At 47.9% G+C, this 26,070-nt stretch overlaps 1 protein-coding gene across 1 annotated transcript; it reads left to right on the top strand.

Annotated features, from left to right (window-relative positions):
* The first annotated feature begins 392 nt into the window (after positions 1-392).
* On the top strand, positions 393-26,032 carry SREBF2 (sterol regulatory element binding transcription factor 2). Its single transcript, XM_032688153.1, has 19 exons — positions 393-575; positions 4,908-5,300; positions 6,195-6,376; positions 7,555-7,695; positions 9,436-9,657; positions 10,781-10,895; positions 11,089-11,270; positions 12,061-12,253; positions 13,185-13,366; positions 14,051-14,324; positions 15,286-15,455; positions 15,668-15,836; positions 16,403-16,523; positions 18,048-18,157; positions 19,436-19,568; positions 20,090-20,258; positions 21,411-21,596; positions 22,392-22,503; positions 23,160-26,032. The coding sequence occupies exons 1-19, from the start codon at positions 494-496 to the stop codon at positions 23,378-23,380; spliced, it is 3,357 nt and encodes a 1,118-aa protein (XP_032544044.1). The 5' UTR covers positions 393-493; the 3' UTR covers positions 23,381-26,032.
* Positions 26,033-26,070: the final 38 nt, after the last annotated feature.

The following is a 26,070-nucleotide window of genomic DNA, read 5'->3' as shown; positions in this document are numbered from 1 at the left end:
AGGTGAGGGTCCGCGGGAGCTGCGGAAGGAAGGACAAACCCCATCCTTTCCCCAGCGGCGCCTTCCACCCGGCCTTCGCGCCCTGGAGCCTGGCGGGCAGGCCGGGGTGCGAGCCTTGCCCCAGCGGTGTTCCCCGTGGGCAGAGGAGGAGGAGCGGGTGATGGCGTCGCTCCCACGCGTGTCCGCCGTGCGTAGCCCGGCACCGCCCACCTCATGAATATTCCAATGAGGGGGCGGTCCCGCCCATGCTAATCGCAGCTGCTGATCGCTGACGCGCCATCACACCACGCGCCGCCGCGGCCGCCGATTGGCCGGGGGCGACCTGGTCTCATTGACAACAAACCGCGGGGGGCGCGCGCGCCGGGGCCGCGGGGGCGGGGCCGCCGGGGCTGCCCAAGATGGCGCGGGGTCGGTGGCGCCCGCCGGCAGCGACAGCAGCAGCAGCAGCGTCCGCCTGAGCACCCGGGGCGGCGGCGGCGGCGGGCCCTGCGCCATGGAGGGCGGCGAGCTGGCCGCCGAGAGCATGGAGACCCTGACCGAGCTGGGCGACGAGCTCACCCTGGGCGACATCGACGGTGGGCGCCGCGGGAACGGGCGGGGGTGGTGGGGCTGCGCCCGTGGGCTCCCCATGCGTGGTGGGGGGCGCGCTTGTGTCTCCCCGCGGGCCCGGGGCTGCCGGTGCCGCCCGAGGGGGCAGGACGCGTGGGTGGGGTGGTTCTTGGATCGTGTTGCGTGGGGTGTGTGTGTGTGTCCCCGAGCACGGAGTGGGAGCACAGAGTGGCCGCCCTGGCTTGGCACCTCTGCGTGGGGTGCGCTTCCCACGCGGGATGGGCTTCCCGTGCGAGCGGGGATCCCCTGTCCTGGGTGGGGCAGGCGGGGGTGTGGGGCGCGTCTCGTCGGGCAGCGCTCGCCTGTCGAGCGGCCACGCGTGTGTCCCTGAGTGGCGCGGGCAGCCCACGGCCGGCCCTGCCTGGGGAGCGCTTCTGGGAAACTTCCGTGGGGCTGACCCACGCCTGAGGCAGGCGAGAAAGATGTGGTAGCCGCAAGGAGCCGGTGTGGACGTGGAGGTCTTCCCACCCGTGGCCGGCCCGGGAAGGGGTCGACAGAAAGTACTTGGCATGTCCCTCTGTTCCTACCGCAGACCCACGGGGCAAACGGCGCAGTCCACGTTCCACTCGTGTTTCCTCGCTCTCTCAAAGTAGGTGCTAAACGATGGCCGGAGCTGTGCCGCGACTAGTGGCTGTGGGAGGCCGAGCCTCCAAGCCCTCCGGCACCGAAACAGCCCTAACTGCTTAAATTTCCCTTTTTTCACTGTCATCTTAAAACTTCACCGCGTCGCTGGCACAGTTCAGACCCGTGAGAAAATCGCTGTTTTCTGCCGAAGTGCAGCAAAACGAAGCGCCTGTGTATGACGCTATTTTATACGTATTTTTGGTGACACCAAGCAGCTCCTGAAAACCTATTTAAAATGTCATTTCTCTGTGCGGTCTATGCTATAGGCTGGAGACAGGGTCCTGGCTCAGTTCACTGCTCTGCTGGGCTGTAATCCCAAACAGAGCTCAGCTTTGGGGGCGGGAGTGTCCAAAACATCCTTGTTTAGCCACTGGGAGATAAAATAATACCAGTGCTTTTAGATTTCTAATTGACATCGATTTGCAGTGTAGCTTGGGGCAAAATTTATACCCCATTTTTCCTTTGTCATATATAAAAGAAGAACATACCTTATGAAAGTGCAAGGGGCTTAGTTATTGGTCATAAAGGTTGATGGTGCTCATCCAAGGTAGTGTTTGCTGTTGTTTAAGCACCATGTAATGAGTTCTCAGGTTGCATACAGAAACAGAGGCGAATTGATGAACCCAGAGATGGCTCTGAACTGAGGTGTGCCTGGGGAGGTGTGATTCAGAGCGATGAGTAACTTAAGAAAATGAGCTTCACTTTCCTCCCCGGCTCCAGGGGTGGATTTTCCTGGGGGAAGGTGGGGGGAAGGTATATGACAATCCTGCTTTTTTTTTGTACTCCAACATGGATTTGTCTCAGGGTTTGAAATTTTGCAAAGATTTTCATTTGTTTTTTAAGTCGTCTTGTTGGTGTACCTCTCCCATTCAGGCTGAGGGACCCCTCACTGCCTCTTATGTGGATTTTGATTTTCTGTGGTAGATGCGCGACTGCTGTGGGATCTGTCCCCACACACAGGGGTCGTAGCAAGGGTGGTCAGAGGGTCCCAGTGCTGAGCCTGAAGGCTCTGCCTCCTACCCCATCACAAACTCCTCCACCAACCATGGGCACCTTCCTGTTGGCAGGATGCTGCTGGGTAACACCGGAGCATGAGGTTTGAGTTGGTCTTGGGTGTGAAGCATGTCAGGGTTCAGGGCAGAGGGGTTATTTCTGTTGAGGTTGGAATCTCTGCCACTTTTCATTTCTCAAAGCACAGTGTCTCCAGGAGCGTGAGGAAGAGCAGCCTGTGTGCTGGAGAGCTGAGCCACTGCCCGGAAGAGGCAGCTGAAGCCCAGCCCTTGCCTTTCTGCCGGGTATTCAGTCCCTGGGTTAATGAAAGCAACAGAAGCCCTTGGTGGGCTTGGTTTTGTAATACCTTGTTGACATTTTTTAGCCTTGGGCTGGGCCAGGATAGTTTCTGCAGTAACATGTCACTCTGCTTTAGGGGCCCAGACCTCTCCAGCACAAAGGGTGCTGGTGCTCTGGTAACACTGTGTTTATCACTGATGATTGGTCCTTCAGAAGCAGCTGAGGTTTCTCACAGTGAGTGTAGACACTAAAGGCATTTTAAAAGGCAAAGGTTTAGATTTTGGATGTTGGCTGTTTCTTCTGCATTATATTTTTTGTGTGTTGTTACTAGGAAAGTTCTTGGGCCCTTTAAAAGAGGTGGGTTTGATTCCCTCATAGTCTTAATTCTTTAAAATTAATCTTTGGACTTTTTGCATTTAGCCCAAGTTAAGTCTGTAATAAAGATGTAGTTTAGCTTGTGAGAGCAGGAGTAGTTTTTTTAATAAGATATTAAATCTACTGCAATGAACACAATGTTATTTAAAACTCAGTGGTTGAAATTTGGTTCTTATGCTGGAATTTACTAAAATCTCATCTGATTTATGTTTATCCCCCACTTGCAGTAGTGCTGCCTGATAGCGAAATAGCAGTACCATCAAATCAAGAGTTTGAGAAGTAGTTTTTTATCACGTTGAGGTTTATTTAGCTGCAGTCAGTTGGAGGGTGAAGAGCTATTTCATATCCATGTAAATGTTATGCCTAAGTGTTAATCTTGTAACAGCCCTCCTTGCTCTGGTAATGTTTTATTAAAGCCAGCTGAGGGAATGCATTAAAAAAAAAAAATCTTTCATTAATATAGTGAAAAGTAGAGACAAGGGTTTGGTCCAGCTGGTCCCTGAGGGTGGCTGCTGCCTCATGCTGAGGGAACTGTGTGTCCCCAGTTCAGTGTCAGGTGATGAATAGGTCAGGAGGACGCTTTGCCTCTCAGGCTCCTCCATCCAACAGACCTGAGTTCTTAAGAGAAGTGTCATGGTCAGTGCTTAAATGTTTGTCAGGGTGTGGAGGGATTGCTATTGGAAGGAAAGAGTAATAGTATCATAGAAATATGTTGAAACCTGTGTTGAGGGAGCAAGAAGCTTGGAGGAGGATCCATCCCTTTGCTCTGTTTCAGCTGAAGGAGTGTTGGACAAATTAATTGGATAATGTGTGGGTGGCATTTTGGAGAGGCAAATTAATAGCCATCTTATTGCTGGGACAGCCTCCATAGGAACTTCTTGTGAAAAGTTTACTGCTTCAAACCTGCTTCATAAACCACAGCAGCAATGTCCTTTGGGTTTGCGGATGAGAAAGGTCCTGGTGTAAGGAGCACTTTACCACATTTTTTCCTATAAATCAGAGATCTGTTTTCTGCTTCCTAAACCCTTATTTATTATTTTCTTATAAACTCTCTCTTAGGTTTGTGGGTTCCCTCCTTTTTTTCCTACTTCCAGAAAAAAATAAATAGGACTTTTAGAAAACTGTGGAAAAGCCAATGCAGCAGGGGCAGATGCTGGGATGGAGGAGGATGTCTGGCTCCTTGTGCCACTGCCTGCACACAGATCAGGGAAAGCATTCAGGTAGCTTAAGGGGCATAATTGGATTAGTGTGGAAGAGGAAGCTCTGCTTATGAACAATGAGCTTTTGGTTGTGAAATTTTCTCCTCTGTGGGTAAGAGCTATAGCATTGAAGTAGGAGCCTTTTGATGTGGGCTGATAAAATCCTGGAGAAGGTGGGCTGGAGAGAAGCTGCTGTGCAGTGAGTGCAAGCAGAAAACCAAGAGGAAAAAGTTATTCTGGTATTTTAAACACATACATGCATTTCTGCTACAGCTTTATAAAGTGTTGTTTCCTTTAGTGTTTTTTCCCCAGTTTCTTGTATCCTTGCAACTAAAATAAAGTTAAAATGAATTCTTATCCTGTTTCTTCGTTTTGCAGATTCTTAGTGGGGCAGGAGGGATGAAAGCTCCTTAAAAGTTGTGTAGGAGAGTGGTTAGTGGTGGAATTGTTCAGGCGCTTAGTTTCTTCCTTCTGCAAGATTTAGACTGAAGGAGTAAGAGCAGTGTTTTAGTTATATGTTGAAGATGGCTTTAAGTTCTAGTCTGTGCTTGCATTTTGTTGTCTGGGAAGCTGGTGTAAGAGAGTCCTACTTCTCCCCCCTGAATGGCAGCAGCAGTGGTGTGCTACTGGCCACCTCTTGGTCTCTCTCTGGAGGTGTTAGGTTAGTGCGCTGTGTTCTCTGAAAGTTCTGAAGGACCCAGAGCTTCCTTCCATGCACACACCCCATCATTCCAGTCCTGATACAATGGCAAGTGTCAAAAGTATGTGGGCAATAAAATAACGTTGAACAAATTTTCTTCTGTTTCACAGAGATGCTGCAGTTTGTCAGTAACCAAGCAGGAGATTTTCCAGATCTGTTTTCGGATCCCTTGTGCAGCACCTTCCAGGGTGGCAGCAGCAGCAGCGGTGGCAGTAGCAGTGGGACCCTGGAGCCGCAGTTGCAGCGGTCATACAGCCAGGCACAGCTCCAAACCTTTCCTCAGCCGCCTGCGTCCCCCCAGCTCCAGAGCCTGCCAGTCAAAGCGGCGCAGACGACACCTCCAGCGCCTTCACGCTCAGCCCCTCTCCTTCAGCCCCGGCCCTCGCTCCAGCCTCAGCTCCAGCAGCAGGCCGTCATGATTACACCAACGTTCAGCTCTGCTCCCCAGACCAGGATTATCCAGCAGCCGGTCATCTACCAGAACGCGGCCACAAGTTTCCAAGGTAGTGCTTGTGGTGCTCAGGCTACAGGTGTGCCTGGTGCACTCAGGATTTTGGGATGTTCAGGCTATGGGTGTGCCTGGTGCACTTGCAATAAATGCGTTAGTGTTCAAACTCTAACACATCCTCAGCCACGACAAGCCTGACGATCCTTTTCTTGTGATGCTGCCTGTGAGGTGTCCCTTCTGCCTGTGTGGCTTTGGAGTTGGGGAGCATGGAAAATTGTCATAAATGAGATCTTAAGTGGTTTTGTGTGGCCTCTTGCCATAGTTATCTTGCTGTTCTCCTCTGTTATGGCCTCTTCCCTGTCACTCTTGGGAGGCTTGAGAAAAGTATGTCTTAAAACATAGTTGTTGGCAACCCTGTCCTCCCACTGATGGGTGCACTGGGCAGATCCAGTCTGTCCCACATGGCAATCTGGATTGAAGGCACATTTTATCTACCAAACTCCTGAGTGCAGTACTTGCATTGAGCAGAGACACCTGTAGGGGTATTTACTGATGACTGGATCTTCATTTGTGAATGCCAGTTGACTTGATCCTCTTTAGTAAGTGTTGATTCTCTACGTGACAAATAGGATCCTTTGGTCCACCAAAATCAGGGAGCAGGAAAGTGTAAGTTGGATGTACAGCATAATGCCACTGTGCTGTCAGATCAAAGGGCTTTGGCTTTATTTTCTCTTAGCTGATCCTCTGTGCCTCCTGGAAAGCTGCTCTTCTAGGTGCAGTGTCCTCTTGCAGGAGGCACCAAAGGAGCTTCCCAACATGTGGAATGAGTTTGATGAATGCTGCCTACTAAGAAGCTCTGGGAAGAAGAGGAGTGATGCTAGAAGCATTTGCAGGCTCCAAAAGGGAGACTTATCTCTGGGCTGTTTCTGACACCTCTTCTATTTTTCAGTTCTCCAGCCTCAAGTCCAGAGCCTGGTGACATCCTCCCAGGTTCAGCCAGTTACCATCCAGCAGCAAGTGCAGACCGTGCAGGCCCAGCGAGTGCTGACACAGGCTGCCAACGGCACCATCCAGACATTAGCACCGGCCACGGTCCAGACAGTTGCTGCTCCACAGGTCCAGCAAGTTCCGGTAAGTATAAGTGTGGAATGATACAGGGATACAGCAGAAGAAGAAAGTGCTTTTGCAGGTCTGGTTTCCTGGCTTGCCAGGGGAGAGGAGGTGAAACTCGTAGTGCTGGCAGTCCTGTCTAGGTTTGCCTTTGCGCAATATTTTTTAAATGTGAGAGGTATTTCTAGCCAGCCTGTATCCCAGAAGCATTTTACTTCGTGCAGGTCATGCGTGAGAGTCCCTGTTGCAAGCTGTGATGTGACTTCGGGTAGTGAGCAGTGTTCAGAAACTGTTTTCACTAAAACACTGGCTTAACTAAATGTGGTCTAAAGTAATTTTTGGAACTTGGTACTGCCAAACTGGATTGGAAACCTTACTTGAACAAGCTTTCTTTGACTTTTACCTACTTCTTTGCAAGTCCACCACCTCTACCACACGTATAAGGACTGCTCAGTACTGGAATGTGTTCTTCCAATTCTTCTGTCACTTTTTTTTTGTCTTTTTATTGCTACAGTGTCATGTGATTTTGTATTAAAACATACACAAGATTTTTTTGACTTAGTGCATCTTTGTATTAAAAATGTTTGTCTAGGGGACCTGATATGACAAAGTTGCTCTGATTCAGTTGTACTCTGCCATCTGTCATGTTCTCTGAGAGTTAGCGAGGTATTTGGAAGAAATAAGAGCAAGCTGTGTTATGGCAAAATAACAGTTGATTTTGATCTGCTTGATGTTTATGGTACAGATCCCTTTGGTGAAACTCTAGGGGGGAAGCTACTATGAGTATTTCCCAAAGCAGACTGCCCTAGCTGTGTTAGACTCTGAGTACTCAGCCAGTTAATATAGGGAGCTAATTATAGGTGTAATTGGAGAGGGGAAGGCAACTTTTCCGTCAGCTCTTTTGTGTTTTTACATACTTGTTTACTTCTGGTGACTGATTTGCAAACCAATGTCCTGGTGGTTCCTCTGCTCCCCTCCCTCCAGTGCTGTCCAGACTGTCTCATTGTCAGAGTTTGCATTAGGGGCGACCAAAAGCATTTAGGTGATGCAGGCTGCAAGGAAAGAAATACTCACTCTGCTCTTTTGCCATTCACTGAGTTGTAAAGTAACTGCAACTCTGCCAGTGCTTTACCTCTGGCTACTGAGATCAGCAGGGAAATGCATGCTCACCCCTTCACCTGTAACTCTTTTCAACCTAGGTTCTGGTCCAACCTCAGATCATAAAAACGGATTCCCTTGTCCTGACAACCCTGAAAACAGATGGTAATCCTGTTATGGCTGCAGTACAGAACCCAGCGCTGACAGCACTCACTGCTCCCATTCAGACCACAGCTCTGCAGGTACTATATGGATGTTCTTCCCTCCCTCTCCTCACTGAAGTCCTTTCCTGTTAAGTAAGAGATTTGAGGTTTAGCATTCTGCAGTAGTGCAGACAGAAGGGGTTTTGAGGGCTGTTCTAGACACGTCCAGAGCAAGTAATACCCTGTTTCTGCCAAGGCTAAACACACAGATTATACTGCTTGGCAGCCTCCCATGGCCAGTAAGCAAAGACCAAGGGCACATTTCTGTTTACCTTTTTCTGGTATTACAAGGAGAGGAATATGACCTAAAAACTCTGTCTGGTTTTTAACTTGAAACTGAAAGCTAACTTGCTCAGAGTACCTGTGGAACTTTCTTTTGCCTCTCAGTAGTGTCTAATAGTAGTATACTGAATGTGACAACTAATTAAGCTACTTTTCAGAGGGCGTTTGTGGTGAGGATTCGTTATAATCATTGGAGATGGCAACTGTGCTTCATGGCCTCTGTGCCTCATGGCTTCCACTTTGAGAAACTTATGCCCCCAAAGAAACATTTATTACAGTCTTGTACATTTTGAACAGATATCTCTGTACAAATACTTACTGGGGGAGATAAACTTGGGCTTAGATTTTGATTTCTTTTGCAATAGCATGGTAGGCTTCTTACGTACTTGTTAGCAGCCAGGCTAAAACCTTCAATTAACCTACTTGCTTTTAGATGATGTTTTCACACAAAGGTGAGGCTTACGTGGTTTTGTCTATCTGAGACATGTTTGAACACATTGAAATTTGGTGGAAATAAGCCAAGGAGAGGTTTAAGACTTAAATTCACTTATTTGTCAAGTTCCTACTTGAAACAAAATTATTTTTCTGATATCCCAATTAGAAGACTGTTTCAGAGTTGAAATTGTTCCTGAAGTTGCTCATGGCTAGTTGTTATTATTATGTTTGTCTTTCGACAGAAAAAACTCTTCTTCTCCATAGCCACTTCCTTGATCCTTGGTGTACTTCAGAGAATACATGTATCTTTCTCAATCTTACTTTGCTGGATTAAGTAGTTTAAACTTTCTTTTACTCCAACTGTCCTAGAATCCTGTCTGTGCAACTGTTCTAATGGGATTCATCATACTTCAACTCTGAGTACACACTGCTTAATTTGGTGTAGATGGTCTGTAGATGGGTGTCCAAGTCTGAGCTTTTCGTGCCGCTATATATCACTCGTTGTCTTAGTTCCTCATCTTAAGGCATTTTTATAGCTTATGGATTTTTTTTTCTTCATTTAATCAAATTCAAATCCAACTGCATTGGTCAAGCCAAGGTTGTTTTTCCATAATAGAATCCTTTCTAACGTTGTCATTACTAGTTTGGAAGTAGTGTAGCCTGTTGCTGTTTTACTGACTTAATTTGTCCACAGAAAAGGTGGATTTGGACACTTGGATTGTAAGGATTGTAGGAACAAAGAGGAATCTCGGTCCATTTCTCTATTTAAGTGGATGAACAGAGCACAGTATTGGCAGAAGTGTTGATATTCCTGGAGAACAAAAGATGTTCTTATTCCACAGTGACTAGTGTGGGAGCCAGAGTGACAGATTTTTCCTGTGATGCTGTGCCAGTGCTCGTGCCGCCTAAGAAAGACAGAAGGAAATTGGCATCTCACATCTTTTCTGAGCTGTACAAATGTTTCCTGATTCGTCTTTTGTTTACTCCTTTTTCTTTTGCCATCATAAACCTTATCTAAATTGGCTGATTGCTCTTGACACTTGTTACGCGTGGTCTTTGTAGACCCTCGTTGGGAGCAATGGGACCATTTTGACCACAATGCCAGTGATGGTGGGACAAGAAAAGGTGCCTATCAAACAAGTTCCCGGGGGTGTCAAGCAACCTGAACCACCTAAAGAAGGAGAGAGGAGAACAACTCACAACATCATTGAAAAGCGTTACCGGTCATCCATAAATGACAAAATCATTGAGCTGAAGGACCTTGTCATGGGCACAGATGCCAAGGTAAAGATGGGGGATAAGAGCAAATCTGGTATAATAAATACTTTGTCTTCGAAGGTGCTTGTTGCTCTACCAAATGAAGTATTTGGGTACATGCAACTGTAAGTAGTGTGCACACTTGTATTGGGATAACACTGATGAGAAACACTTGTGTGATGGGAAGCTTGATAATTGTATTCAGGAAAGGTCACCTGTAAAATACTAATTTTACTGTGCTAGTGGTACTGTTTCTTGAAAATAAGCTATACCTTATGCATTTGTTCTTATGTTAGGTCTAACTTAAAATAGGTAGAATATCCAAATGGATGTTTTGATAACTCTGCCAAACCAGATCTTGCTTAATGTAAGTTTCCTTTTCCATGTGACTGCAGTAGGGATGAGGGTTTACAGAGCTTTCCGATTTATTTCCTTTAGACATTAAGCAGTAAAAACTCCTGCTTGCTCAATTATTGGAAGCTTTCTTACGCCATGTGCTCAGGGTTGTCCTATTTGCTTTACCTCATGCTGGCGTAGCGGGCAGTGGTATTCTTGATACTTCTGTGATCTCTCTACAAATAAGTGCACTAGTGAAGTCACCTCCTGTTGCTGGGTAGAATTGGAAGCTTAATGTTTTTAAAAACATGGGTCATGTGCAGTGGCTTCATGGTACTTTCAGCTTGTGTTTACAAGATAAACTTGTCCACTGCTGCTGGAAGCAAGTGTTTTTATGTGGATGTCCAAGGCAGTGAGGCAAGGAGGGAAATATTCTCAGAATTAGGCAGTGAACGATGGTCAACAGACAGCAGCTTGTTCTATCCCAGAAGACAGCCACTTCATTTACAAACTATGGTACTTTCAAAGGACCATTTCTGGCTGAAACATAGATGTGAACTCTTATAATTTGGATGTTAATCTGTTTCCATTGTACTATTTTATAAGATCTTTGAGAAACCTCAGTCCTTGTGTATGTTCGACACCTTGCCCACAGAGCATGCCCTGCTATTAGTTCCTTTGCAGTTGCTGAGAGGTCCTTTACTCCCTTTTCTATCACCACACGATACAAAGGGTTGTGGTATCCCTACAAGCAGGAGTGACCCTTTGATTCTCTTTATATAAACTGCTTTTTGTATGTCTTAATTCCTTGCAGATGCACAAGTCTGGAGTCCTGAGAAAAGCCATTGACTACATTAAATACCTACAACAGGCCAACCATAAGCTGCGACAGGAGAACATGGTCCTGAAGCTGGCTAACCAAAAGAACAGTAAGTTGTGGAGGCTGTGCAGGAGGGGGGAGGCAGTCAGCATGAATGTAGAATGTATCTTGCAGTCTCTTATCCTTGACAGAAGTTGCATTGATAGTGGCCAGTGTTACTCCAGGTGACAGAGCAAATCTGAGAGATACTGACAGAATTCAGGATGGAAAAACACATACATAATGCACTCTGATTTTTGCAGAGCTCTTGAAGGGCATTGACCTAAGCAGTCTAGTTGACAACGATGTAGATCTGAAGACAGATGACTTCAACCAGAATTTGCTGCTGATGTCTCCTCCAGCCTCTGATTCGGGATCCCAGGCTGGCTTCTCTCCCTATTCCATTGATTCAGAGCCAGGAAGCCCTCTTCTTGATTATGCAAAGGTATTTATGACTTCAGTTGTTAAATTTAAGCCATCTACTTCAGGGATACATAAGGGCCAGAATTTAAAATCTCCTTATTCTCAAGAGTGGAACCAGCAGACATCTGGCAAGCAGGTCTATCTGTAGGGCTCACAGATCCTTTGTAAGGTGAGGAAGGTGCATCTCTGTGTTTTATCTTTTCTTAAATGATTGCAACTGCTTCCTGAGCTGTATTACCTGAGCCTTACCTTAGCTACAAGAAGAACTGTACTTATCCTTCAGCCCCTGTACAGTCTTTGTGGACTTACAGTGCTTGTTCATGACCCAAGTTGCCCATGACTTTCCAGGATATGAATGTCCAGTGAGTAAAGCAGGAGAACTTGGAAATAGATGATGACATCAGCTGTGGTTAATGAGACCATAAGTAATCACAGTAACAGAAAGCTGTTAGCTGTCTTTGGTTTACAAGTTTGTTTTGTGGATATCACAGAAGAAGTGGGTCTTCTGGGAGATCCACAAAAAGGTAAGGATAGCAAAGGTTAATCTTAGCCTAAACCAAGGATCCAGTTAATAACTGAAATGACTGGTAGCGGGAGGAAGTTGAAGGCATTCAAATATTTTAGCCTTATCTTACTAAGCTATGAAAAGCTTTACTGGAGTTCTTGCTGATCTTGAGCTCAAAAGCAAATTTTAAAATGTGTTCTGTTTCTCCTTCTTCCCTACCCTTCCCTTGGCATAAATGCTTCTTGTGGTACAGAATGGTAAGCAGTTTGTTTTCTCCTCTTTTTTCTCCATTCCTATTCATTTGAAGGTTAAAGATGAACCTGACTCTCCTCCTGTGGCACTTGGTATGGTGGATCGCTCTCGAATACTCCTCTGTGCTCTCACATTCCTTTGCCTTTCCTTCAATCCGCTGACATCCCTCCTGGACATCCGAGGAACTCCGGAGTCTGACAGTTTGGTGCGCCACAGCTCTGGCAGAAATGTGCTGACTATTGAGTCAGGTAATGAACTAGAATAGTTTGGACCACAGAAAGTGTCCAGCCTTAGGTGGTCTCCCTAAAGGTCACCTCCAGCTGTGACCGCTGCGGGTCACAAGGTGGACGGTTGCTGTGGTTCAGTAGGATGGGTTTGTGTGTTCAGGGAGTTGTATGACCTTTGCTTAGTGGGTGGGGAGAGTAGTAACTGCTGGGCTGGGTGTGGGAGGAGAGCCAGCTTGGATCTGGTTCCAGTTCCCATCCGTATCCAGCGTTCTTCTTGCATAAAACCAGCCATGGCTCAGTGTGGTGAGGTTGAGGTAGCACCCATTTGTAGCCCAGCAACCTGGGCTTTCAGGGTAGACCCTTTAAAGTAGTTCAGGGTAAGGAGCATCCTCCTGTCCTCACCAGTCTTTGAGGCATGTTCCCTTTCTGTTTGTTTTTAAGGTAACTGATTTTGTAACTTAATAATGAAGTGTTATTACACTGTTGCTATGGGCTCTTGCAACTGGCTTGTTTGATACACTTATTCCATAAAATTCATAGGGGAGGGCAGGGGATGCTGTAGGTGTGGGGTCATTTTCCTGACTGGTAAATATGCTTCCTCAGTGTTGCTTTGTAAATTTTATTAAGATCAAAAAATGACACTAAAGTATTGAGTACCTGTGAGTGTATCTTACAGAAAAATCAGAAGACATACTCTGGGGAAACTAAGCGCTGATTCAGTTTTTTATACATCATTCTTCTAAAAATAACCATTTAGTTGGAAATGTGACTTGGAGTTTGGATGAAGAGCTGTTGATACAGGTGCTTCCTGATTTGAAATGCAATCTTTGCAAAAGCTGATTAAACATGTGGCAAGCATAGCAGGACATCCTCCTTGGTCTGTGCTCATTATGTTGCCAAGCTTTTGGTGTCCAGATTAGCTTTTAACTTTCCTTTTGGATGTCCATTGTAGACGCAGCTGGTTGGTTTGGCTGGATGATGCCCACGCTAATCCTGTGGCTTGTGAATGGAGTGATTGTACTGAGTGTGTTCATAAAGCTACTTGTGCATGGAGAGCCAGTGACCCGGCTACACTCAAGGTCGTCGGTCACCTTCTGGAGGCATCGCAAGCAAGCGGACCTGGATCTGGCACGGGTAAAGTTGACTCATTGTTTTGCATCAAATGCATCTTTTAGATGGGATTTTGGGTAAATGTTGCCTAGTGAGGCAGTGGCTTGGCACTTGCAAGAGCGTGGTATTCCTTGAGTGGACTATCCTGTCTGATTTCAGAGAAGCTGTTGCTAGGTTGTCCTGAGCAGATTGCTGTCCTCACTCAACCTAAGTTAGTGAGGCATAGATGCCAGCATTGGAAGAGGCTCCTAACTTCTGTCCTTGTTCCTAGCTACTGCATCTTGTATCAGTTTTTGGCAGCAATATCTTGGGTTTTGTCCAGGGGCTGGCCTCTGCTGTGCTGGTCTGTGTGCTGTCCTCCAACCTCTTGGAAGTCCTCACCATTGTTGGGGCAACATTTGGCTTTTGATATGGGGACCCCAAAACTTCCATGTTGTTTGAGAAGGGAAGAACCTTCTTTCACTTAGTATTAGTGTGTCTCACAGGCAGTGCAGGACCAGAACCATGTGTGGAAGGATATGTTCAGTGCCAAATTTCAAGATGGTGTAAACTGCCATTATGTTTTCTGGCTCTATGATGACGTCCCTCTGCTAAAGATCTTGTCCTGGCTTGCACGTCAGTTTATCTTGCTCTCAATGCTGAGGAGGTCTCAAAGTGTCTCTGTAATGGTGATTTTTGTTGTTGAACTTTTTGCTGTGTTATTTGCAGGGCGATTTTGCTGCAGCTGCATCAAACCTGCAGACTTGCCTGTCAGTACTTGGTCGAGCACTGCCAGCTTCCCGCCTGGACTTGGCCTGTAGCCTGTCCTGGAACGTGATCCGCTACAGCCTGCAGAAGCTGGCGCTGGTGCGGTGGCTGCTGAAGAGGACTTCTCATCAGTGGCGGGCGAGGGAGGCCACTGCAGGCTTCGAGGACGAGGCCAAGACCAGCGCTCGGGATGCGGCTCTAGCGTATCACAAGCTCCATCAGCTCCACATAACAGGTAGGAGCAGAGGTGGCAAATATGCTGTCTAGTTTTGCTGAATGACAAGACTGAGCTGATCCTGGGGGATACAGGGAGAGCACTACAGCCTCTCTTCTGGGATGGCTGCTGTTGGAAATTAGCCTGACAAATTTCAGGAGCCACTTACTGAAACAGGACAGATTCATGCAATCAAAAAACTCCGTAAGAACAGCTGAAGCAACAGCAGCATCTCAAATTATGTTTTCCTGAGTTTGCAGAGGTAGCTGATAGTCTTTCCCAAGCAGCAGTTGATTGAGTCCAGTCACTTTTTGCTGCTGTTAAAGGTTTGTTTTATCACTGTCACTTGGGAACGTGAGGTGGAAGCAGGGGCTGGGGTTAATTGCTGGAAGAATTGAAATTCCTGAAGCTGTGTACAGTTTAGGTTGCCATTTGGTGTTGATGTGCTTTGAAATCCTGGGTGTGTGCACATGGACTGAGGAAGTGCTTGAATGTTCCTTGCAAATGGTTGTTTTTGCCATTTCCTTGGCAAAGCAGTTTGTAATGTCAGTAAGCTTCTAGCAGATCAGAAATCTAAGCTAATCATTCTTTGTGAATTGTCACCATGACACCAGGGCATGGTGTACTTGTCCTTAAATATTATCTGTGTAGGTACAGGTGTAGACTGCAAAGGGTTTTAAGATAGTGATGAATACAGTGAGATAAAGTTTGCTGATGATTTTATCCTAACTGGCTTAGCTATACAGAGCTTTCTTGTGGAATTGAGGCTGTGGATGCCAGTCTTTAATATCTGTGGAGGGAAGACTTGGTTGCGGTTGTTCTGTTGTCTGAATACAAAGTTGGCTTACGATGTTGCAAGCTGCTCCCATCAGCAGGTTCTTGTTGTTTCTTTAGGATAGTAGCCCTAAAAAATTATGGTAGTATTTACTAGCTGGTACTACTGATTAAAAGTTAACACTTTTTCTTCCTCTTTCTGGTGCAGGTAAACTTCCCTCCAGCTCAGCTTACTCAGGCTTGCACATGGCCTTGTGTGCTGTGAATCTGGCTGAGTGTGCAGAAGAAAAGATCCCACCCAGCACAATGGCAGAAATCCACCTGACTGCTGCAGTTGGCTTGAAAACCCGCTGTGGAGGCAAGCTTGGCTTCCTAGCGGTGAGTTGTCTTCTCCTCTCCCATCACACCTCCAAGAAGAACTCTAGAAAAGCCAGGAAACTGGCATTGCTGTAGCTCAGGGCATCTGCTATCAGTACAATTATAATATGACTTGCAGTTATGATATGAGCTGTAATTATAATATGATCTTTGTCCTTGGTGGTGCGACTCTTCCCTGGATGCTGTTCTCAGTCAGCTTCTCCTTTCCCCAGAGCTACTTTCTAAGCCAGGCTCAAAGCCTGTGCAGCTCAGAGCGTAGTGCCATTCCTGACTCATTGCGTTGGCTGTGCCACCCCCTGGGACAGAAATTTTTTGTGGAGCGAAGCTGGACGGTGAAGTCGGCTGCGAAGGAGAGCCTGTACTGCACCCAAAGGAACCCTGGTGAGAGCTGCTTGTCCTGAGTGTGTGGCCTTCCCAGTGCTTTGAGCCTGGCAATCTCTCCACTCTTTTATCTGGGACAAAAGTGGGTGTTGTATTTGAGAGAACACCTTTATATGTCCGCCCTGCTTATGGTTTTGATGGGCCGGAGGGGGTGTGGAGCTGAGAGATCTCTCCTCAGCCTACAGGAGCTGACTTGCTCCCCTATGTATACTGCACTGCATTGTCCTCTTTATATGCTGGAACACAACCTGGATGTGACCCCAGATGTCTGGGGGGTGACTTTGGAGTGACCAGGGTTTATCCTCCACAGAGCAGTGTCCTCACTGTTTTGCTGAGTGGCTGAAGTGTCAGAGCAATGTTTGGCCAAAGGCTGCAACATTATAAGTTTTCAGAGCCTTTTTATCCCTTTAATCCACTTAGTCTTTAGAAATCACTGCATTAATTACTCAAGAATTTCCCTCTACTGCTTTTTCTCTTGCTCCTACTTTTGATTCTTCATTTTGGTTGTATTGAGAGGTGTCTATGGCTGTATGCAAGTGAAATGGTTTGGTTTGATCCTTCTCTAGCGGATCCTATCGCACAAGTCCATCAGGCGTTCTGTGAGAACCTGCTAGAGCGAGCGGTGGATTCCCTCGTGAAGCCTCAGACTAGGAAAGAAACAGCAGGACAAGAGGAGGAGGAGTCGTGGTGAGTATATGTGGCACACTGGGACTGCTGGCTGCAGCAGCAGACTCTGGGGCAGAGCTCGTGACCGATGACTGAGCGCTGGTGGTTAGTCCTTGTTATAGGCTTGGAATGACAACATAAGTCTGGCCACCGCAGCTTATTACAAGAGTCAGCTCTGCCTCTTTTGATAAAAACTTCTGAAAGCAGGGGGAACCAAGGTGTGGTGGGGATTTTCGGTCTTAGCTGGCATAGTGCTGGTTAATTCTTCAACTGGATGAGTGGCTTTTTCTCTGCTGTGACAAACTTTAATGTTCAGGAGCACTAAAATTAGTGTGCACCTACCTCTTCTGTAGACCAGGATGTACATCCAGGGCTTTTAGAGCATGAAAGTCTGTCTTGTCAGAGAGTGAACCCACCAGCTTGCTACCTTATCCAAGAGTGTTCTCCAGACTGAAGTGCTGTATTTGCCAGCAGTGAAGAATCAAACAGATGCATGGCAAGAGGAGGAAAGATGATGATGGCTGAAATTGTCATTGCCTCTAAGCTCTGTGACCAAATGAAAGGGGACAATAGGTGGGAAACAGAGCAGCTTTTTGTACTGAACCATGTCCAACTTTCTCTTGGGCTCCATGGGAGGTGGAAGCCCACCCTTTGCTAGTAATTCAGCACTATTTCTAGCTGCTCTCCAGATATGCTGGTGCTAGGCAAATGCTACATAAATACATAGGAAGCTGTGTAAGGATCCTGTTGTCCCCAGAAAGTGTGGGTGAAAACCTCAGATGGGAAGATAGCCCAGTTTCCCCACCTGTGTAGGGAAAATGTTGTACATTTAGCTTTGGGGTTTTTTTCAATCTCATGTCTGTTTCCTAGTAGAGAACGCAGTTCGGTGTAATTGCTTGCACAGTGCAAATGCTTGTGATCCAGTGCTGCTGTTGATGAGAGAAGGTAGCAGATTTGTATAAGGGGTGTGGATTGTCACTATACTTGTGGGAGTCCTGTCTCCTCGTGGGAATGTCTAGCTGTAGTAATACAGCAAGCCTTTTTGCCCCCCTCTAGGGGTGGGAGCTTAAGATCTTCATCTCTAGCCTGTCCCAGGAAATTAGGTTGTTGCTGCATATGCTACTTTCTCTGACCATTGCTATGAACATGTTGTCATTTGCAGTCATACCTATTTGCATATATGCAAATATGCAATCACAGAAGTGTAGTTTGGCCTCTTTTGGAGGCAGTGGTTGAAAAGGAACTTGTAATCAACTTGTAGCATAGGTCTGTGTTTGAGGCGAGACTCTTGGGGTTGAACCTAGTTCTGCGCTGGTCTCCTTGCAAGAGGAGGTGTGAGGCTGCCCTTTGTGGAGCATTGCACTATGCACTTCCACTTACGGGGTGGTCTCTTCAGTCCAGCAGTGTTGTGTTACTTGTAGAGCTTGAACTTTCTGTGGGCTTAATGGGGCTGCATTGTTTAAATATGCCTTGTGACCAATGAGTAATGCCTTGGCATCTCTTGTTTGACAGCATAGCTAAGGTCTGCCTTGCTTCTTGTTTCAGTGAGTTCTCAGGTGCCATGGAGTACCTGAAATTGCTCAACTCTTTCTTGGACTCCATGGGAAGTGGAGCCCCGCCCTTTGCCAGCAATTCTGTACTCAAGTCTGCCCTGGGTAAGTCTGGCAGAACTGAAGTTCTCCCCACTGCAGAATCTACTGCTGATATCAATTCCCTCTCCTTACCATCCCTCAAACCCCAGGCAAGGAGAAATGCAGTCTGTGGAGTGAGGCTTGATTGCATACCAGTGTGGTACACTCAGACTGGAAGAGTATGATTAAGAAGGCTTGTAAATTTGGCTGTGTGTTGTAATGCTGAGTGCCCAGGTGGGACTGCTGTTATCTGTATTGTTGGGCAATATTTTATTTCCAAGCTGAACCTTGTGCCCTCACCTGAGAGCTCGCTCCTGGCAATGCAAAGCGAGAGGAAGGGTGGAGCATATAAACAAACATAGCAACATTGCAGTTGAGGTACAGGAAGGGGTTTTTTCTACTTAATTACCTATTGAACCAGGTTGCCCTTACTTTCACAGTGGCTGTCAGGTGTATTCCTCAATCTCCAGAGACCTGCAGCTTCTGCTGTAGGCAAACTCTGGGCATATACTGGGAGGTGCTTGGTTTGGTCCCTTGGTCACATTATATTTAATGAGACAACAAGGGCTGTAGAATTCCTCTGAGACATGTGCTCATCTGGGCTGAGCTGGTAGCAGGCTGCTGGAGCATTTGTCTTGCTTGGTGTTGGTACAGACAGCACCTGGCAGCTCACCGGGATGCTGGTGCAGCTTTAGACACAGACTAATTATGCTGTACCTGAAATGTGTAGAGCAAAAATAGAAGGAAAACTAGATAATTCTTTTTTTTAGGGATTATTTTTTGGTATAAAGGGAAGTCTATATTTGGATCAATACTGTCATGGAATTGAATAGCAGGTCAGAGTAACTTTTGGAACTTTTTGAAGGCATGTTAAATAATGGAGGAAATTATATAGGGAACTTGATTTACTGTCTTGATGGTGATTAGTGCCAAAGCTTGGTATATATGAGTGGAGCTGTTGTTAATTTGGGGTGGTGAGTGGAGATCATTGTCAGGAAGAAAGTCAGCTGGTTTCTAGACAAGTTGACGAGCTAAGTTCTTGTTGACAAGATACAAACAGGCCATCCCAAACTCTGCTTGCTGTCAGATGTAGGGTGTTTGCCTGCTGCCAAGCCTTTGTGTTCCTGCAACACATTTCAGCGTTCACATGGATGGCTGCATTCCTGTGGGATTAGGTTGGGCTCTTTAGCATCAATCCCAGTGGAAGGCACTGGCAAGGGCACGTGATACCTGCCTGCTTCTCCTAGAGGGAGGGAGCCAGGTGTCCTCTCCTAGGCTGCAGGTCATGACTCTGTTTTGCAGGTCCCGACGTGGTGTGCCGATGGTGGTCAGCAGCGGTGGCGATGGCAATCGGTTGGCTCCGAGGGGATGATGCAGCTGTGAGGTCACATTTTGCAGAAGTGGAACGCATGCCAAAATCCCTGGAGATGTCAGAGTGCGTAGGCCTTGTGTGCTTTCCAAACCACTGCTCCTTCTAAACAGGGATGACTCCTTTTCTTCATGCTGTTCTGTAGGATTACACCTACCTGTGCTCTGGAGCTGCACGTCTCTTGTGCTCTGCAAGTGCCAATGTGCTCAGCAGTTCGTGTGTAGGTCAAGGCTTGCAGACTGATATTAGAGCTGTGGACTGGAAGTGTCAGAAGTACTTCTTTAGGGATGTCTTGTGGATTTGTTCTAATTGCACAGCCTCCCACCTTCCAAAACCAAACCACAAAACTGACATGCTGATGGAAAGGCTGGTGTCACCAGCTCTGTTCTTTTGCACTACAGCATCTTTGCCAGCTTCCTCTCTTTTATTGCATTTCTCTGTACAGTCTTTGTAGGTGAGGAACCATTGCCATCTTTTCTGTCTAAGGAATGATGATATCTCTGCTCTTGAAGATGGGAGAGTGAAAGCTGATGCTGTGACAGCACGACATGGTACTGCTTGAAAGCAGCATGCTCTTTCTCTTTCAGGAATGCCCTAGTGAAAGCCACCTTCTATGTGTGTAAAGCCATGCAGGCCTCACTGTCTGGGAAGGCAGATGGACAGCAGAACTCCCTGGGTCACTGTGAGAGGGCCAGCAGTCACTTATGGAACAGCCTCAACATGAGCGGCAGCATCTCTAGCACAGTCCTCAACAATGTAAGATCTATAAGCCCTGGGATAACACATGGTCTGTTGTGGTTGTAAGATTGGTCTTGCTGCAGGTGTGCCACTTCCCTTTTGTATCTGTGTTCTCCATCTATCCTGTGTATCATGGGGGTAGAGGGGAGATTTCTTCTCTTTCCTCACAAAGGGTATTGAAATTGTTCTGCTTCTGCTGTATGGGGGAGCAGAGCTGCAAGTACAATGTCATCTCCCTGGGCATGGTCTCAGCTCTTGCTCCTCTCATGCCAGTAGCTGTCACCCCTTTCTGGTGCTTTGACCAGTTTAAATTTGGTCCAAGATAGATAGAAAGTATCCATCTCTGTCCTCCAGGTCAAGTTCCTGACACCTGTAAAGCAGGACCTCAGTAAGCTGGGTCTGCTCTGTTTCAGGCAGCACTTAAAGCGTTTGAACCCTCTGTCACAAAAGTGCAACTGTGCTCTGCTACTTGAGTTTGTGTGGGGTTTGTTTCTCTTCTTTCCAGGTTTACCTAAAGCTAGAACTTCCCTCCATGGTGTATGGGACGTGTTTCTGGTCCCCTCCGTTTCTCCTGGGTGGCAGCTGTAGTGCATTGTAGTTGCATTGCATGTTGTGGCAGTGACTGTGCAATGTTTCTGCAGTGCAGTACAGAGGCACTCTCTGTTCGGCAGCATGGGCAGAGCCCTCCCAGAGCCGTGAGCAGTGCTAGGGGGCAGCAGCAGACGGGGAAAAGGGGTTTGGGCAGCTGCCATGTGCCAAGACTACCTCTTTTCTCTGCAAGTAGCAAGGCTGTCTTTGCTGTTTCCCACAGTTAGCATTGCCATTTGGGCAGGAAAGCCTTTGCAGAAGTCTGTGTTCCCATGGGATCAGTTTGGACTCGTTAGCATTGATCCCAGCAGAAGGTGCTGGCAAGGGCATATAACGTTGGCACAATATCCCCTTGGCACATACTGTCTTGACCTCTCGATCGAGACATGCTGCTTGAACAAACGGCTGAGTCCTGCTCCCTGTGGTGAGGTGATGTGGTGGGGAGGGCTGGGGAGCCCCCCAGGTGGGCAGGAGATGCTGTGGCTGCCTTCCCATGGGCCGTGTCAGCAGCCATGTAGTTTGTTCCTCGCCTAATGGTATGTGTTACTAAGTGTGTGTGCCTGGGCACCCTGGCTCTTGCAGATGATCCAGCTGCTGGCCTGTGACTTGCTGCTCTCTCTCCGTACCAGCCTGTGGCAGAAGCAGGCGAATGCCAGCCAGGCGCTGGGTGAGACCTACCACGCCTCAGCCCCCGAGCTGACGGGCTTCCAGCGCGACCTCGGCAGCCTGCGCAAGCTGGCCCACAGCTTCAGACCCGCCTACCGCAAGGTGATGCCTCTCTTGCCCACTCTGGCTTAGCTATAGCCCGTCCCAAGAGTTGAAGGGAAGCCATGGAAACATATAGGTGTATGCGGGCTTGAGGGGTTTGGACACTTGGGGTGGGATGCTCTGCCACCAGCAGCCTCCATACTTTCTCTTGATGAGGTGATGAGGGAGGTTCCCATGGGTGTTCAGTGCATGTGGGGAAGTGTCTGCTTTAGGTTCTACATAGAAAACCATCAGCACATGTGTATTGCCAAACAAATACTATGGTATCCTGTCCCTTAAGGCAGCTTCAGACTGGCTCTGTCCCTCGGGGGAGTGTGGAAGGAGACTTCCTTGGCTGTGTTGGCTCTGCTGAGTAGCCGGAGGGTCAGATGCCTTCTGCATCTGCAGAGTCCCAACTGCTTCTCTGGGGGTTTTTCCTCTTCTGTTCAGTTTATCTAGTATTAAGCCTCAGTAGAGGATGTACAGTCTAATACTTTAACAAGCGAATTGTCCTGGTTTTGTCCAAACTCTGGATTTCAAAGTTTGATGCTGTTATCAAAGTGCTGCACTAGCAACCTGGGGTCAGATCTTTTTTTTTTTCTTTTTCTTTTTTTTTCCCCTCCCCTCCTCTTGGTTTCCTTGACCTGCAAATTCCCCAGAGACAGGTGGAAACATGAGGGAGGAGTGTGGAAGTGGGTCTCTGTTGTTGTCAAGGTGTCAGTGCTCTGCTCTCAAAATGCAGTGGCTGAGGAATGACACATGTTCAGCCACAGCATTGTCCCTACCTCTCATCCTCCATCCTGCCTTCCCTTCCAGGTCTTTCTCCACGAGGCCACCGTGCGCCTGATGGCAGGTGCCAGCCCTACCCGCACCCACCAGCTGCTGGAGCACAGCCTGAGGCGACGCACGCCCCAGAGCAGCAAGCAAGGTCAGCCTTGGGGCCTGGGCACCGACCCACTGCCTGTGGGGCGGGGAGGGGGCAGCACTTGGGCAAGGTGTGGGGGCATAGGTGCAAGCTGCAGTGTCTTCTGTGTCAGGATAATGAGCTCCCATCAGCCTGTGGCTCAGGGCGATGCTTCTGCCATGCTCTCTACAAGCCGACTAAGCCCTGGGCTGGAGGTGTCAGTGAACAGACTGGAAAACATTTGCCTTCATGCAGCTATACATACACAAAACTTGGCAGTCTGGGGTTTGGGGCAGGCAGTGCAAAGGCAGAAGCTGGGATCCTAAAGGGAAGAGCCAAAAGATATGGTGCTGGTTATTAAATCCCTTGTGAGGGTGTAAGGGGAATGGGCAAATGTGTGTACCAATGCTGGGGTGAGCCCTAGGAAGTGAAGTGAAAGGAACTATCTGTAGAAGACATGACTGACAGCCCCTACCTGACTCCAGCTCAGACTATTCTATTCTGCTAGCCTATAGGAGTGGCCTGGGGGTCCTCGGAGTGGCCCTCACTCTTGGCTCAGCCAGGGATTGCCGGCCAGAGATGCCTGTGCTCACTGGTACCAGTTGAGGGCCTGCATGGTGGGGTTTTGTCATGCAGGTGGTAGCTCTGTTATGAACTTCCTCTCTCCTGTTTGCACATAGGTGAACTGGACACACTGCCGGGCCAAAGGGAGAGAGCCACAGCCATCCTGTTGGCCTGCCGCCATCTTCCCCTCTCCTTCCTCTCCTCCCCGGGCCAGCGAGCCGTCCTGCTGGCTGAGGCCGCCCGGACCCTGGAGAAAGTGGGGGACAAGCGCTCCTGCAATGACTGCCAGCAGATGATTGTCAAGCTGAGCGGGGGCACGGCCATTGCTGCCTCCTAATGCTGTCTTGGGGCCGCCTTGTACAAAGACAGCTTGGTTGACCATCAGCCTGGACTTCCCTTCTGGAGCTTAAAAAAAGTGCTAGGCTAGGGCTGTGCTGGTGGGATTGTGATGGGGTGGGAGGGGGAGGGAGGGTTTTGGGTTTGTTTTTTTTCTAAATTTGCCCCAGGTTTAGCTTTATTAGCTTCCTTGCTTGTTCTCAGGCACTGCAGCAGGAATCTGTCTAGTTGTGGTTTTTGTCACCTTGCCTGCGGCTGTTGGGAAGCTCTGTCCTGACACTGATTTCCCATTCCTGCTTTGGGGAGAAGCTCACAAGCCCAAGGCATAGAGAAGTGGCACATCCTGTGTCTGTCCTCAGGGGTATTTTATTCTCTTCCCAAACACCTCTGCAGAAAGAAGTCTTTGGGGAGGGCAGAGGATCTGCTCAAGCCTTGTCCCACAGGGCTGCTGGGGCTTGAGGATGTTCCCAAAAGAGAGGGGAAGGCACCAACTTTCCTAGAGTTGTGTGTCAGGAAACTGAAGCCCCCTATACCCAACTTACCTAGGTGCTCTGGGAGTATCGCTTGGGGCCAGTACTGCCCAGCAAATTTCTCTACAGTTTTTATACAGGTTTTTTTATAGGAGTGTTCATGGCTTTACAAAAACATAGGGAACAATGCAGCAGATTTCCCTTCCTCTCTGCTTCATGCGTCTTTTCCTGTGATTGATAGCTGCCTCCAGTTTTTGGCAGGGGGTGGGTTTGTAGCAGCCTACAACAAGCAAAGCCTGGTAGAAAGCCTTGGCATCCCCGGTCATCTGATGCTGGGTGGCAGCAGAGGTGGACGGGCCGTGCCCTGCATTGGTGTGAAGGGTGAATGCTTCTCTGGTGCCTTTTTGTTGATGCAGAAACAATTTTTAGAAACAGTTTTTTATTTTACTCAACTCCCAGTCCCAGAATTTGTCTTCAGGTGTTTCTCCTTACCTTTTCCAACTGCTCAACAGCTCCTGCAGAATCTGGGAAGCACTGGTTCAGGGTGCAAGTCTCCCAGCTTTGTTACCATTGCTATTCTGAGCAGTTTGACTTGCAGGTGTTGAATTGCCTGTGACTTTCCAAGAGGGGGAGGTGGATTTGGGACAGGGAGAGAACGGTTTGCCCTCTTTCTCTCTGCCTTTCCTGTTGCACCTCTCCAAAGAAGTGCAAAGCGGTTGCCCTCTGACACGTGCAAATGTGAAAACCAGCCTTTGACAAGCGGGCATTGCTGTTTTTCCCTGTGTTATCGTCAGTGTGTTCTCCATGTTAGCAGGTAGAAACATTTAGATTCAGCAGTCCAAACCCATCCTGTCCCAATCAGGCCTGTACTGCCCAACTCCTGCAAAATCAGAACTTGCACTGTTTTGTAAGAAGCTTTTACATGTATCCAGCTTTTGTATAGGGGTGTGAGAGCTTGAGCTCCTTCAAAATGAGAGGAAAAAGATAGGGGCTTGTGGTCTCACTTTGCACAGGGTCTTTTGGCATCTGTGAGGGGCATTTCATGTGCTACAGGAATTGAGCACAGGTAATGCTAGTCCTGGAGTTGCCTGGCTTCATGAAGATGGAAACTGGGGCCAGGAGAAACCTGTCTCCCAGCAAAGCCTGTTCCCAGTGATCGTGATCTGTAGCTGCAGACAAAAGTGCAGGGACCAGATGATGTTTCCCTCCCTCCCCCACTTTATGTGGGGAATAGCTGGTAGACACCCAGCTGCAATGGCTGGCAGCCTGAGCTTCTTGTCCTGCTGGCAGGCAGGGGGGTTCCTTGCTTCCCAGGGTTGGTGGTTGGAGGGGAGCTCATTGTTTGAGGGGAAGAGGTTGCTCTCAAGAGTGTCTTTGAGTGTAGAGGATGCTCTGGTGGCAGCAACTTCAGCTTCGAGCAGGTATCCTAGGTATGCATAAGAGCTCTTGGGTTTGTACACGTTTTGATTGCCCATTCCCAAGTTCCCCGGCTTATCAGTGATCCTATTCTGGGAGGTGGATTGCCTCCTCCTGATTTTTGTCCTCTTCAGTGGTTCTCACGCTGTCTTCCTGGTCATGTTTTTTCCCTGAAATACAGAAACTCCTTGCCTGTGGCAACCTCTGAGTTATTTTGCATTTCTCTGGGTCTGTGTGTAACACGTGGGAAGTTTTGTGCTTTAGTAAAATGGGAAGCAAGGCCTTGGGAAAGCAGTGATGCTGAGGTGCCACTTGGTCACTAACGGTGGTCTGAGCCCTGGGGGCTGGGCTGCAGGAAATACTGGCTGGGGAGCTGGGAGACTGCTGGGCTGAAACCCCAGTAGCAAACAGCATGATCCACGGAGGATCCTAGCATGGCTCATACTTTTCTGCCCCCTCCAGGGTGACGGATCTTTGCCCTGTTTTTTCTACACTGTTTATAAATTTGCTGCCCATCTGTCCCTACGACTTTTTTTACATGTGTGTGTATATACTGTAACTTTTTTGTTTGTGGGTGGGAGAAAATTGTTTTATGGATGATGTGAAGAAAGTCTATTTATCCTCATGGAATTCAGAGTAGGGATACTTTGTGATACAAGATGCAACTGGTGGTGGGGAGGTTCCCCAGGGAACATATCTCCTGTCTGAAAATCCTGTTCCAGGGCTCCTGAGCATCTGTTACCTAATAAAGATGAACGTTACCACCACCTCCCACCTGCCCTCTTTCTCTGAGCCCTTTTCATCC

Source organism: Chiroxiphia lanceolata, chromosome 5 (assembly GCF_009829145.1).
Source record: "Chiroxiphia lanceolata isolate bChiLan1 chromosome 5, bChiLan1.pri, whole genome shotgun sequence".
Classification (NCBI taxonomy): Eukaryota; Metazoa; Chordata; class Aves; order Passeriformes; family Pipridae; genus Chiroxiphia; species Chiroxiphia lanceolata.
The sequence above is the reverse complement of the archived record's forward strand: the minus strand, read 5'-3'. Positions and strand labels throughout refer to the sequence as shown.